The following is a 14,741-nucleotide window of genomic DNA, read 5'->3' as shown; positions in this document are numbered from 1 at the left end:
CAGCTCCTCTCCCACCCAGTCACACCTTTGGCAGTGGAGATGACCAGACACTGGGTTACCAAGAGCACAGAAACACTCAGAGACAAGGGGCACCCCCTTTCTTTGTGCTCATCCCACTCTCTACCTTCCCATCACTCTCTCCTTCCTCCCCTCCATGGAAACCAGCAGTCAGTCTCTCATTATCAAGTACTTTTAAAACAGATGGAAGAATACACTGTGCTGTTTTAATCTCCCAGATAACGTTTTTATGGTTCCCATGTAAAATTTGCATTCCAGCTCCATTTTCCCTCAGTTTTTGTTTGACTTGGAGAGGGGTGCACATCAGTGTCTATGTTTGAGTAAATACAAGCTTCATTCCTTTCACACAATCAAGCTCTGATTCTATAAACACTCAGGATAAACACATAAAGAGAAGAGTAGGGAGGACAGAGCCCTATTTCACTCTCTGACCTACTAAGAAACCATCCCACACTGGTCAGGATGCTGGGAATTAACCCAGGAGGAAGAAAGGGGTCCCATAATTAGCACCCCTCAACAGTTTCCATACTGCAAGTGGCTTCTGTCACCCTGGGCCCAGACGGCCACATGCAGCTCCCAGCCTGGTGCATGTTTAAGCACACACATGGTTTCCATCAGCTGAGAGCTCCCGGGGCAGCTCCCAGCACCAATCCTGCCCGAGCTGGGCTTATGCACGCCTTTACATTTACATTTACATACCCAGAGCAGCCTCCATGAAGCCAAATGGAATTACAGGCAGCACATGACACATGTGCCCTCACATCTGTGGGATCAGGGCCCGAAAATGAAAGCCGCCCATCCCTCCACAACACGCCCTGCTCGGCTACAATTAAACACAGACGCTTCAGAGCAGTTTGCTCAAGTTATCTTTTATGCATGCTTTTACAATTAACATAATGTCATATCCTGCCAGGACCTAAAAGGTTGTGACTCAGGAATGTTATCATCGTTTTAAGTCCAACTGACTCGCTTTTGGTTTCATTCCTTTCCTTTCCCCTGCCATTAATTCCCTTTCCAACAAGACAAGTACCACTCCGGGCTCAATCAGATTTTGTAACAAAGTTGCGAAACAAATCTTCACCAGTCCTGCCCTGCTCTAACATATAATTAACTGCTCCTTCCGACTCCCGGCCGCCCTCCCCGCAACACAACAGCAGCACGCCAAGTGCGGGCACAGAGGGTTAGATAAGAAGGTACACGAGACAGAACACCCCCAACATCTCCTGACTGTCAGCCCGCTGTCCTTTCTTCTCTTATCACGCCAAGATAAAACAAATCTTCTGCAAAAAGCACCGGCTCCCGAGGGTGAAGGGTCTGCCCCCGAGCTGCCTGCGAGGAAGCTGAGTGCCCTCATCCTTCCCTCTCCCACACACACACACACTTCTCAGGCCGAAGGATGCTTTTTCCTGCAGTCAGTCCCATTGGACTGGACTCAGCAGCACACAGAGAGGAATTTGGTTTAACTGGTGCAAAACCCTCTGTGGAGGCTGTTTTGGGATTGCTCATGGGCTTGGAGAGGCTGAGTAGCTGAGTAGCAACATGAGTTTAACATAATGACAAAAAAATAAAGCAAAACACATACTCAGGAACAACCAGCAATCTCATCTTGCAACAAGCCACGTTCCTGAGCCTATTCATGTTGAGAGGTTACTGCTCCACACAAAGCCAGAAGACTCTGCTTGGCAATACCCTTCAGCCTGCCCTAAAAACCAGCTGAAGCCATAATTTCAATGCATCTTCTAACACTGAGGGACAAACTTCAATTTCCAAGCGTGCTTTAGACCTTAAGATCAAGGAACCATTTCAGAAGAAGCTTTACAAATCGCTGGTATAATTTACAGGTATTCTGTTAATAAACATCAGCTCTTATTTTGCTTAGTAGCATAACTTCCCCACCTCCAGTAACACCATTAACCCCATCTCCATACATTTCTTTGCCACATCAGAGGAACCACACAGCCTCGCAGATCCATAAGCACATCATAAACGCCAGAATAAACTGTCTCATTCTGATCACATCTTGAACGCAGACCATTTTCTGGTTGTGAGAAGGAGCCACATTCAAGTCCTCGGCTCATGGGCAACATCTGTGTGACTCGCGAGCACTGAAAAAGTTGCCGGGAAGTCGGTCAAGTCTCTCCCTCCCGCGGCCGACGATGCACAAAAGTGCATTCAGTCTGGTCACGGTAGAGTTTCATTCACGTTTCTTCAAGCTGGATGCAAGAGAGATTTGCCTTTTTTTCCTTTTTTTTTTCCATGAACAGCATCTGTTAGTTTTTGTGGCTTTGGGCTCTTTTTTCCCCTCTCTGTAAAGGGGAAATCTTTTGTCTTTCTCAACATGGACGTAAAAATAACTCCATGCCACCACATCCCGAGAAAAACGATCACGCTGGAAAACGCAAGACACGCGTGTCCCTCGGGAGGCTTCCACTGCGGGACTGCCGAGCCTGTCCCGCCGCAGCCCAGCGCCCCTCCCCAAGGGATGCCGGCACGGCCCGTCCGCCCACCCCGCCCGCAGCTTTTCCCATCCATGGCAAGCGGCGGGGCAGGAACACTCGCGGCCAAGCACCACCACCTCAGCCCGGGGGCCACCGCCTGCCCGTGGGCTCGGAGCGCGGGGCTGCGGGACCAGCTGCCCGCCGCCAGCCCGGCCCGGCCCCGCCAAAATCCCGAGTCGCGGCCCCAAAACGCGGACAAAAAGTTTTGCGCGGGCCCCCCCGGCCCCAGGAACGGGCAGAGGCGGCGGCGCCGCGGCGAGCCCGCCGTGCCCTCCGGCCCCGCGAACTCCGCAACCCGCCGCGGGCACCGCACCCCTACAACCTCCGGCAGGGCATCGCACCCCTACAACAACACCAGGCTTGCCATCGCACCCCTACAACCCCTGGCTAGGTACGGCGCCCCTACAAAAACCCCGGCTCGCCATCGCACCCCTACAACAACACCAGGCTTGCCATCGCACCCCTGCAACCCCCGGCTCGGCATCGCGCCCCAACAATCCCCTGCTCGGCATCGCGTCCCTACACTTCCCCTGCCCGGCATCACATTCCTACAACCTCGGCTGGGCATCCCGCCCCTACAAAAACCCCGGCTTGCCATCGCACCCCTACAACAACACCAGGCTTGCCACTGCACCCCTACAACCCCCGGCTGGGCATCGCTCCCCTACAAACCCTGCTCGGCATAGCGCCCCTACAACCCCCGGCTTGGCATCCCGCCCCTACAACCCCCGGCTCGGCATCCCGAGCCTACAACCCCCGGCTCGGCATCCCGAGCCTACAACCCCCGGCTCGGCATCCCGCCCCTACAACCCCTGCCCGCCATCGCGCCCCCGCAGCCCCAGCCCCGCGCACCGCCGGTCTGCCCACGGCCACGGCCATCGCGGTGCTGTGCGCTGTGCTCTGCGCTGCCGTCCCGCCGCTCTGCGCCGCCTGCTAGCACTGCAACATGGCCACCCGGCGGGGAGGGCCCATGCGCAATGCAAAGGGGCCGGGCGGCGAGGCGGGACCCCCCCGGCCCTGCCCCGGCACCGCCCCGCCGCTCGGGGAGCCCCGCGGTGCTGCGAGCGAGCCCCGGCCACCCTGCGCTAATCCCGGCCCTGCCCGCGCCCCGCCAAGCCGGGCCGCGCGTATCGTCCCCTTCACCCGAAAGAGTCGCTGCCTCCCTCCCTGGCAGCCCCACAGCTGAGAGCACAGACCCCTCTGCTCCTGGGACCTTGGCAAAGCGTGGCCGTGGGTTCGGCAATGAGATACTCAAAACAGGGAGGCACACAGGAGCCCCTGACTCACCCGTGTAACAACACAGAGGGCAAAACCTGACACCTCGCTCCTCTCGTTTCTATGAGCTCTTCTCTCCTGTCAAAACACTCCATTTTTCAGCAAACTGGGTGTACCAAACAACAGCCATGGTGGCCAGTCACCCTCCCACTTGACAAGTGATTTCCAGGGGCGAAGTGAAGCACAGCATAGCTGGCTCCTTGCCGCTCCAACTGACAAAACACTTAACATCCCGGTGATAAGCATGACATCCCTTTACCTGCAAAGGTGGGAGTCTTAGGGCTAAACTCAACACGTCTGCTTGCAAATCTTCAACCAAGATAGCGATGAAGCCCTGCAGTGCTTTGTGAGGCATAAAACCACACAAGGCTCCAGAAGACAGAGACACAATTTGCTGCATGCATGAAGGATACACTGAATTACACACAAATCAGAGCTACCCCCATATGTGAACATCCCCAGAATCGCAACAAAAAAACCAGCAGGATAAAAGCTAAGAGACCTCCTACAAGCAAGCAAGCCAAGGTAGTGGTAGAGCAAACAGACCTCAGCAATGCACTTACCATTTGTATGCTCTTTGATCTCAAGCTCATTCCTTTTCCCTCCAAACCCCATTTTTGTACGGCTATGAAGAAGCACAAGTCTGTTTGCAAAGGGCTACAGAGTCCATGTATCTCCCTCCTGCAGCTTTTTTAGTCACATTTCAAAGAACTCGGGAGCTGATCTTTCAGAATGGTCACCCAAACCAAGCCCCTGAGCCCCCAAACTGAGCCAGAGCCAATGGAAGTGCAGGACAGTTCCTGGCCCTGCTGCCCATCAGGGGTGAGGATCTGCACCTGGACAGTGCACTTAACCAGGCACAGCTGCTACACCAACGGACACTGGACACGGGGAGGTTTCTACCAGGAACATCTTGCAAGCATAGTTGATGCAGTGCTTTTATGACAGTAACATCTTAGGTGTTAATGCTAAAATGTGAGGGAGGCTTCGATATTAACCTCATTATTGCTCCTGTGGCAAATTCCTCCTGCACACACGGCTCCAGTGAGGAGGTGCCGAGCGTGCCTGCGCTGGGAAATGCGCCCGGACCAGTGCAGCCTCTAGTGGAAACCTGACGATCAGATCTAAAGAGCTGCCCTCGTTGCACCTGTGGGTGAGGCAGACTCTGCTTCCCCTCCTCTGAATTAGAGGCATGCATGATACTCCTGCATCAGCATAACTTAACAAACATGAAAATCTTCCACGCTCGCAAAACCTTCATGTGACTCACCGTGTCCTTCCTTGGCCCGGAGCTGGGAGAGCTGTGGCCGAGGTGTCTCCACGATACTCAGGCATACACACACCTTCCTGGGTATGGCTGTTCGTGCTGAAAGAGCAGAGGGGGGGAAAAACATCAACACCAAGATATGTTCTGCAATCTTCTCAGATCTCAGCTAGTGCAGTTCCTTGCATTCCTAGTGCTCAGTGGGAAGAAGCAGACCCCCAGCTCCTGAAAGTTTCGTAACTGCTGCTAACAAATGTGTACCCGAGCAAAGGGAATTGCCAGTCCCTCATCCTAGACACTCTGTGGGAGTTGTTTCCATGTTTCCAAAGCTGGTAGGCATCATTTTGCAGACACAGCGAGTTAATGCTTTAATGCCCCTTTGTGTCAGTCGCAGGCCATTTGTCAGTTAAAGGGGAAGAGAAGGTACACAGCAGAGACACAAGTTTGGTAACTCTCACCTCCTGTTTATAAACAAACAAGGGTACACAGCTCTCTAAAGGCAACATCTTATCGCATAACAACAGAAAGCTGCCAGACTGTGTTGATGGGCTTTTTTTTTTCTTTCATGTTGAATTAGGCTTGGTCCTGCCTCCCTTTTGTGATTAGCACTACTCAGAGCTCACTCCAATTTCACCCAAAGAATCAAGAGATCTGCTGCGTCCAGAACCCCCAAAGAGGGTGAGACAGGGGTGAAAACCCCAGCTGAAATCAGGGCAATGTGGTATCATGGAAAGCTTCCTGCTTATGCCTCAGTTCATGAAGCCAAAGCAACACTTTCATAGTTGCATTGTCATGTGCCAGTGTTTTATCTTCACAATTTATTCTCCTTTCTTATTTGTGATCACAGCTACACCACAATGCTCCATTCATTTCATCTCAGACACTTCCACTGAGAGCATGCTGCTAACAAATGCTGTTTTGACTGCAATCCAGGGCTCATCAGAAGAGCAGGGAGAAACAATTTTATGACTGGAAGAACTGCACCAAAACACGTACAAAGTGATAAAATACGAACATGAGCCCTTATCCTCCTCCCAGCACCTGTGCCCTACCCACTGATGGGATGTAGCTTGCACACATCACCTATTGCAATCTCTGCCCGTGGTTTGTGAGGGTTGCAGCAGGCTGGAGGATATTCCAGCTGCTTACATGACAGGCAGCTAAAAATATTTATGGATAGCTGGGAGCCTGCAGCAGAGATGGTTTCTGGAGCGTGACTTAGGGCCTGATCCAGACCTCTTTAAAGCCAGCGAGCCTACACTGAGCTCAGTCCCTCCACGCCTGTGTTCCCTGATTGTAAGAAGGAAAATCCACCACAGCCCCTCTTCCCACACTTTCCACCCACTATCCACTCCCCAAACTCCTTGGGGCAGGGGCTTTCAGTTGTTTAGTGCTTACAGGGCACACTGTCCGATGGGTGCTCTGATCTTGTCCATCCCTCTCAGCTGTTACAGACACACTGTGATAACAGACTTAGCAATACCTGAGATCCCCACGCTGGTAAAATGTGTGTCCAACCTATCTGAGCCACACAGCAAATACAGAGATGAGATGAGATATGATTTGACTACAGGCACTCTTGGTATTTGTGTGTGGTTGTTGTACATGGGTACAATCCCACACACTTGTAATATCAGTTAACTGGAACCACAGCACATTTGTGAATCTTTATTGCCAGTTTTCCTAAGGAGCTGAATCACAGGGCAGGTCAGGTTGGAAGGCACCCCTGGACATGGCCTCTGGCACAGCTGAAAGGCACCTCTGGCACAGCCCCTGCCCAGGAGTCCCACGGAGCATCTCCTGAGTATGGAGACCACAACCTCTCTGCGCAAACTGTTCCAGTACTTGACCACCCTCACTGTAAAATGGCTTTTCCTCACAGGATTTCTTGCATTTCAATTTGCGTGTATTCTCTCCTGTCCGTTCACTGCCACGACTGATAAACCACTGTCTCCTCACTGCCAGTCAGCACATGACCCTCGCACTTCTCAGCTCCTCCAGCCCCCGTATCCTGCTTTCCTCCTTCGCTGTCACCCCGGCTCGCCGCCCCACGGGCCACCACCCCGGGCAAAGGCGACCGGGCGGTGGCGGCCCGGCTGCGGAGGAGGAGGCGGAGAGGCCGGCGCGGCAGGAGGCGGGTTTCGCCGTCACACCTGGATTGAGCACGGCGGCACCGCACGGAGCACTGAGAGCCGGCCGGCCCGGAGCATGGCGCGGGAGCTGAGCCAGGAGGCTGTGCTGGACTTTCTCTGGGCTGCCGGGGGGCGAGCCCCCAACACGGCGCTGCTCCGCCACTTCCAGCGCTTCCTCCGCGACCCGGCGCTGACGGAGCAGCAGCGGCGGGAGCGCCGCGAGTACTTCAAGAGTCTTGTCAACTCCCTGGCCACCGTCCACCCCGCCGCCGCCCCCGGCGCCTCCAAGGACATCGTACTCCGCCGCAGGTACCGCGACCTCCTCGATGAGGACCTGTCGCCGCCAGAGGAACAGCGGGAGGAGGAAAATAAGGAGCCCGAGCCGCCGCCGCCGCCGCCGCCGCCGCCCCGACGCGACCCCGCCGGGCGGCGCGGCCCCCGCGGCGAGGCGGCGGGGCAAGGGCGGCCGTGCGGGGGGCAGCCCCCGGGGGCGGCGGTGTCGGGGGGCTGCTCCGCGCGGGGTCGCGGCGGGCCCTGCTGCGAGTGCCGCCGGGCGCTCCGCGCTGCCGCCGCCGCCGTCCCCGCGCCGGGCCCCGCCGGGGCGCCCCGCGCCCGCTGCCCGCCGCCCCCCAGGCAGCCGCCCCCGTACCGGACCCAGCCGCTGTCCGCGGGGCCCGGGCCGCTTCCCCCCGGCGGCACACGGCTCTCCCGGCCGCCGGTGCTGCCCCCGGGTCCTGGGGCGCTGGCCCCCGCTGTGCCGCCCCGGTCCCTGTCGCCGCCGCTGCCTGCCGCCGGGCAGCCCTCTGTCCGGCCGTCCCGGTCCCGGTCCCCACCGCTGCCGTCGGGCCCGGAGCTGCTGCCCCGCGACAGGCCGCCTCAGCCCCCGACCGGGATGCCCCTACTGAAGGCTCCACCGCCCTCAGCAAACCCGAGGGGCCGACCACCCGCCGGACCCTCCCAGTCCCCGCTGCTGTCATCGGGCCCCAGGGCGCTGTCCCTCACCGAGTTGTCCCCATCCCGGTCCCTGCCGTTGCTGTCTGCCCCCGTGGAGCTGCCCCCATCCCAGTCCCTGTCGTTGCTGTCCCCCACCGAGCTGCCCCCATCCCGGTCCCTGCCGTTGCTGTCTGCCCCCGTGGAGCTGCCCCCATCCCAGTCCCTGTCGTTGCTGTCCCCCACCGAGCTGCCCCCATCCCGGTCCCTGCCGTTGCTGTCCCCCACCGAGCTGCCCCCATCCCGGTCCCTGCCGTTGCTGTCTGCCCCGGGGGTGCTGCCCCTGTCCCGGTCCCTGCAGACACTCCCTGCCAGCCCTTCCTCATCCCCACGGCTTTTACCAGACCCAGAGGTGCTCCCCTCCACCAGGCTGCCCCCATCACAGTCCAGGTCCCTGCAGCAGCTCCCCACCAGGCCATCGCCAGCCCTGCCGAGGGGACCCAGGGGGCTGACCTCCAACGGACCAACCCATCCTCAAGTCTTGTTGCTTTACCCATGCCAGACCCTCACACTGCCGGCAGGTCCTGGGGTCGTGCCCCGCACCACGCCATCCCAGTCCCTGCCGCAGTCCCCGACTCAGCCAGCCCCATCCCGCTTCTTGCAGCCACGCCCTGCCGGGTCACCTCCATCCCAGTCCTTGCAGCCAGCCCAGGGCCCCGCAGAGCCCCAAGCCCCAGAGAGCTGTCCCCCAGCACCGCTGCCCGTCTTCAGGAGCATCAGGTGCCAGCTAGCTCTGTCAGAGGTGCAGGACACACCCGCCCCGCTGCCCGAGGACTGTGAGCGGCAGCCCCGCACCACGTTCACCAAGGGCTCCCCTAGGAAAGCCCTAAGCCGGGGGCCAGCGGTGCCCCTGGGCCAGCGGGAGCACGCCTGGCTAGTGGCGATGTCAGCGGGCTGCTGGGCACGGGTGCGGGGGCTGTTCCTGGAAGAGCCGGAGCTGGCCCTGCAGCGGGACTTCATGTCGGGCTTCACGGTGCTGCACTGGCTGGCCAAGCACGGCGACGGGCCCGGCCTGCAGGAGCTGGCGGCGGCGGCGCAGCGGGTCGGGCTGGCCCTGGACGTGGACGCCCGCTCGGGCTGCGGGTACACGCCGCTGCACCTGGCTGCCATACACGGCCACCAGTTTGTCATCAAGGTGCTGGTGCTGCAGCTGGGCTGCCAGGTGCAGGTGCGGGACAGCAGCGGGCGCCGGCCCTGGGAATACCTGCGCGGCTCCAACTCGGGGGAGATCTGGCAGCTCCTGGAGGCACCCCGGGGCACAATTATGTTCCCCACGCAGCCCTTGGCCCGCAGCGTGTCCTCTGCCAGCAAGGACTCGCTGTCCACTGGCAGGGCAGCACTGCCGTCCTGCCTCAGGGTGCAGCATGGCCGTGGGGCAGCATCCCGCCGAGCCAGCAGTGAGAGTGACTGAGGGACAGCTCCCTGGCATCCCCTGCCAGCGGAGATGGGACCTTGGTGGCCATCCTGCGACAGGAAGCCATGCAGGCAGAACAAAGCTGTGAAACAGACTGAACCCATCCAAGAATGTACTTTTAAATTATTCTAATGAACAGTTGTCCGAGCCTCTCTGCCTTCCCTCCCATGTCTTGCTTTACTACCAGTGAGAGGATGGAAGCTGGCAGAACCCTTGGGAGTCAAGCCCTCTGCAGCCCACAGGGTTGGCACCAGCTGCTGGGTGCAGCCACGATCCCCAGCATCAGTGGGACCGTGGGTCTGGGCTGAAGCTCAAAGCTGGCCCCAAGCAGGGTGGAGTGCTTGCTTTTGCTGACAGTGACAGATTATTGCTGGTCCTGGTGTTTGCAAAACACTTGTTTACACCACCTAAATTCTGGGGAGTAGTAAAACTGCATCCCTTTTTAATCCCAGCAGATTAAGGATGAGTCCTGCTTTTAAAAATGCAGCTGATCAAGATCCAGCCTTCCAGCAAGAGTCCTCAGAGAGCCACTGGCTGGGGCAGAGGGTGGCAGTGGGACAGCCAGGAGTAGGGAAGGGTGTTTCCCAGGCCACCTTGCCCACCAGCCCATGCCCAAAGGAATGCAGGGCAGCACCACAGCCCTGCTCCCTTCCACACCTGCCTGGGGCTGCCCAGCAGCAGCGATGCCACTCCCTCATTCCTGCATCTCCAGCCGCTCTCCTCACACCGCAGGACTAGGAAGTGGTACCCATGTTGTGGCTAGAGCCCCATTCCCACGCCTGGGGATGGAAAGCCTTGCAGCAGGAGTCTGTGCTGGGCACTAAAGGAGCTGTGCTGTGCTATGGGTTCCAAGCTTGCAGGGGGAAGGCAGCTTCATAAGCAGAGCTCCATTTCCTCAGAGATTCCAGCACTAAATTGCCTGTTAGGTATTCATGTGATGGGAGTGGGTGGGATTGAGGGGCCAAGTGCAGTGAAGAGATGTCCAGTGCAGTCATTCCTCAGAGCTTACAAATAATGAGCTGTCTTTAGGAATTACATGGGTCCTGTAATGTACTCTGCTCTCTGATTTAGCCTAAAGGAGCTTCTAAAGCATCAGAAAGGCAGTAAATTAATCTTGCATCTAATCTGGCTCTCCTGTAGATCCCTTTTGAAGGCAGGAAGAGAGCTGAGATACACGAGGCAGAGGTCCATCACTGCCTGGGTGATGCTCCTGCAGCTGTAGGACCAGTGAAACTGGGGCTGCTGGCTCTGTCCCAGTGGGAGGTTTTGGGACAGACCACAGCAGTAGGTGGGACTGCTCCTGGATTTGAGGCATGTGCCTAAATGGCTGCAGTTTCGGGGAGGAACGGGAATGAGGGCAGCAGAACCTGACCCTTGCATAACACGCGTGCCAGGGAATGCCTCGAGTCCTTGCTCAAGCACTAATTGAGGTCTCTGCTCTGCCCTGGCTTTATTTGAGGGAGGAACTCTTTCCTGCAGAAGGGAAGCTACTCTGCCTGATTCTGTGACCACAAAAGGCTGGAGCCTTTTCCTGGCTTGGTTTTCTTTTTTAACAGGGGAATGAGCTCACTAAACCGAGGCAGAGTCCTGTCAATGATCATCCCTCTCTGAGAGGACAACACAAACTTGAACTCATATAAGAAATTCAACTCTGAAGTGCCCTCTGAGCCATTGGTGTGGGCACCTCCAGGACTCCCCCACAGCAGGAGGAATCCTGTCTATCTCCTTTCCTCTGACAGAGCCTTCCTGTGCAGGGAGGTTCATGGAAGGAACCCCAAATGAAAGAAGTGAGCTGACTGAAGCATATCTTTTCTCCACAGCTTCCAAAGGGAGGGTTTTCCCCTTCCGTGCTGCTAAGGCAGCACTACCTTGGGATTCTCATCTTACAGCCTTTCCATGACCTTTCTCTGTGACGCAAACCAAAGTGGCACTTTGTTTTTCTGCACACTGTTGCAGACCTCACCTCTCATCTTTTCCAGAGCCCTTTTCTCTCCCTAGCAGTGTTGTTAGACTGAACTAAATAAGTTGTGACCCAATTTCGTGACCACTGATTGCTTGCCTGTTGAGATGACACAGATAAGAAGCTGCTTTCTCCAATTTTCAAATTATAAGGCAGGAGGTTTGAAAGTGAGAAACACCTTCCCATGCTGGATTCAGTGTGCATTCACTCTGGTTTATCACCTTAGTGATATCAGGAGTGTTAATATTGGTAATAGTGCACAGCTCCTACACCACACTTTAAAAGCAGCCCATCACTGCTTGTGGGAATCACCATTCTTTTAACCCACAGGAAGCCTCATGCTCCAAGTTTTCTGCTCATGAAATAAGCAGTGGACAGGAGGAAACCCATCTCCAGCCCATTGTGGAAGGCAGGGCCAGATCTTTTATCAGCCATGCCTGGAGGAATCACATAGATCCAAACAGTCAGGAATGATCCACCACTGGGTATACACAGAGCAGTCTGAGCATCTCAGTTTCAAAGCTCTCCTGACCTCCTTACTACTTACCTGTCAGCCTGCCTGGCCCCTTCCACACCTGTGCACTCTGCTGTTTCCTCCTTTCAGCTGGACGTGGCTCCTGGCTCCACACCCAGTCCAGGCATCTGATTTTGCACCACCCTGAAACACAGGACATGTCATAGATTAATGCACAGCAGGACTCTGCCCTCTCCTCTCACTGCTTTTGAAAACACACCTCCCACTTGACAGCTGCTGATGATAAAGTCCACCCCTCTGCTCTCTAATGCTTATCTCTGACCAACTGCTTTGTACTCCAAAACCCACGTCCTGCAGAGGAAAGGGGGTGTTTTTTCACAGGGTGGCCTTTGCCCATCACATACTGTCAAGCCTGAGGACTCAGGGCCTCACAAAATTATGGTGAAGGTAACCCTGAGGTCACAGTGCCCCCCTGTCACCACCTCCCTGCTCCTGGGGCACACATTTTGCACACACTCATCAGATTGCTGAGGGCAGACAGCACAGCAGAGCTGGGTGTGCATCTTGTGAAGGTCTCAGTGACGTTCCCAGACTGTGGTTCTGGTGAGACTCATGCCACAGCCTTCCCTCAGGAGTTGCCCAGGTGATCTCCTAATGAAGTCTATTTGTTCCTTGCCAGCTGGCCTGTGCCTGTAGGGTCCTTGTCACTCAAACCCACCAGAATGGCTTCTGAAACCAGCACTCGGCAGTGCTGAATGGGGTAACCCAGCACAGAACAGGGAGCACCTCAGCTCGAGTCCCACTTTGGGGCAGGGATGTTTAATGGAGATACGAAGCTCCTCCCACTCAGCAAATCGAGCGGAGCTTCCCATCTGCAGACACACCAAACGGACACTGAGCTTCCCACTCCGAGAGCAGAAAGCTGGAAACAACTTGCTGTGCTTCAGTTCTGGCTTTTGTACAAGCCTCTGGACAAGGCCCAAAGGGTGGAGCAATGGTGGGAGCCCAGCTCAAACAACCCAAGAGGCTTTCATGCAGTTGCAAAAGTGTTCCTGGGCAAAGCAGATGAGCAGTAGCACAGAATGCTGCTAACCCGAGCTAAAGGCCAGGGCACCCTTGGTATCACTGCACTTCATGAAGCAACAAGAAAGAGAACTCACAGAATGGGGAAAAAAAACACATTGAAAAGTGCATCATACAAAAGGCAATTTTTTTTCTCTTGTGACAAACGCCATTTGAATTAAAGACTTTGTGTACAACTCCAGGGTGGGAAGAAAGTCTTGCACACTTTTAGGAAGTAATGAGGCAACCCCAATTGCTACCAAATCCTGCTAAAGTTAGAATTTCTCATGACTACATTTCCTGCAAGTAGCACCAGATGGCAGCTTAGCAGAGTGGGACTTACAATAAGAACCCTCTCCCCAGTTAACAGTACAGTTTCTCCAACCCAAGTTTCCCCATTAAATGAGAATTGTTAGCCTTTCAGGGAAAAACAAATTTTGTCTTTGGAAACTGAGTCACACTGGAAAGCACTAAAAGTAGAATTCTTAGTTTAGTTAAATTAACACCCCTCATCCCCAACATGAGGCTATTTAAGCCAAGAAAATGTGTTTTCCCATTGATTTAAAGGAATATATTTTAAGATACCAAGAAGGGCTTGGTGGTGAGGCAGTATTGTGTTAAATACTTAACTGAGTACATAGTTAGACACTTAACTGAGCCTGCCTGGGAAGAATAGAGGGGTGATCTTGTGTTGGTTATATTTTTTTCATTAGAGCCATTACTTTGATCTGGTAGAGCAAACTTCTCTCTGGATGGTTTAAAGAAGACTAAGGCTCATGGTACTTTAAATCTGGATTTGATTTTGGCAAAGGCATTTTAGCTCCTGATGTCTATCAGGGCTTTCTTACTGTACAGTCTCTCCATAAAATATAAGCAAACTGTTTAAGGAGCAAATTGTTGAAGAAGTCAGAGTTTCTGTTGTGAAGGGAACACCCACCACTGGCAAGGTCCTCCACACATCATGTCAGTCAGTGTGGACTGGCCTCAGGTGGCATTTCTGAAGTTGCCATGGGAAGCAAGGACTAAAATCCTTTGGGCTTCCCCCTTGCTGCAGAGCCTCTGTGGAAAGAGGTCCTGGTTTAAATATTTCCTTTTGGCTTTCCTGTGACACACCTCTAGACTGAAGGAATGTTCTGATAAATTTGATACAAGAGGAGGTGGTTTATGGCCTTTAGTGCAGCTTGGAATACTCCAGGGAAAGTGGGAATTAGAAGAATTTGAGTTGGGTGTCTCTGGAGTGCCACAGTAACTCTGAAGGGAACAAATAGCTTTGCACAGCCAAGCACAGGGCAGGCCTTGTCTGGGGTTGTCCAAAGTCCTCGAGGGAGCTGCATGTCACTGGGAACTAGAAGAGACTGTTTAAGGGCAATGGGAAGGTCTCACAGAGAGGACAAGAAGGGCCTCTCAGGCCTTACTGGGGAGCGGTGTTGCCACAGGGGTGCAGAGCTGTGCTCCCCAACAACCAGCACTGCCCCCTCCTTATCTCCCCGTGGTTCTCACACTGCCTGCTGATGGTATCTGAAGTGGCCCTAGAACCAAATGGGGAGCTGATAAGGCAGGGTTTGTCCCCAGTGCCAGGCTGTTTGCAAGGACAGTGGGGCCTGAGGGAAAAGCAAACCCTGCCACTCACTTGCAGCTGTTGTGCTTTGGGAG

At 55.3% G+C, this 14,741-nt stretch overlaps 2 protein-coding genes across 4 annotated transcripts in view; one reads left to right on the top strand and one right to left on the bottom strand.

The window, feature by feature from the left end:
• Positions 1–3,481, bottom strand: part of SEPTIN11 (septin 11) — a 48,038-nt gene extending 44,557 nt beyond the window's left edge. For all 3 annotated transcript variants that reach the window (XM_071555361.1, XM_071555362.1, XM_071555363.1), the window contains exon 1: positions 3,369–3,481. In XM_071555361.1, the coding sequence (XP_071411462.1) occupies positions 3,369–3,395 (27 nt within the window). In that variant the 5' untranslated portion in view covers positions 3,396–3,481. The remainder of the gene's footprint in view (positions 1–3,368) is intronic.
• A 3,740-nt stretch (positions 3,482–7,221) lies between these two features.
• Positions 7,222–9,727, top strand: SOWAHB (sosondowah ankyrin repeat domain family member B). The gene has a single exon (XM_071555360.1). The coding sequence runs from the start codon at positions 7,264–7,266 to the stop codon at positions 9,586–9,588; it is 2,325 nt and encodes a 774-aa protein (XP_071411461.1). The 5' UTR covers positions 7,222–7,263; the 3' UTR covers positions 9,589–9,727.
• Positions 9,728–14,741: the final 5,014 nt, after the last annotated feature.

This window comes from Pithys albifrons, chromosome 5, assembly GCF_047495875.1.
Source record: "Pithys albifrons albifrons isolate INPA30051 chromosome 5, PitAlb_v1, whole genome shotgun sequence".
Taxonomy (NCBI): Eukaryota; Metazoa; Chordata; class Aves; order Passeriformes; family Thamnophilidae; genus Pithys; species Pithys albifrons.
The sequence above is the reverse complement of the archived record's forward strand: the minus strand, read 5'-3'. Positions and strand labels throughout refer to the sequence as shown.

What these genes read in the sequence shown, in the direction of transcription:
- SOWAHB (XM_071555360.1), top strand. Translation starts at nt 7,264, where the DNA reads ATGGCGCGGGAGCTGAGCCAGGAGGCTGTGCTGGACTTTCTCTGGGCT.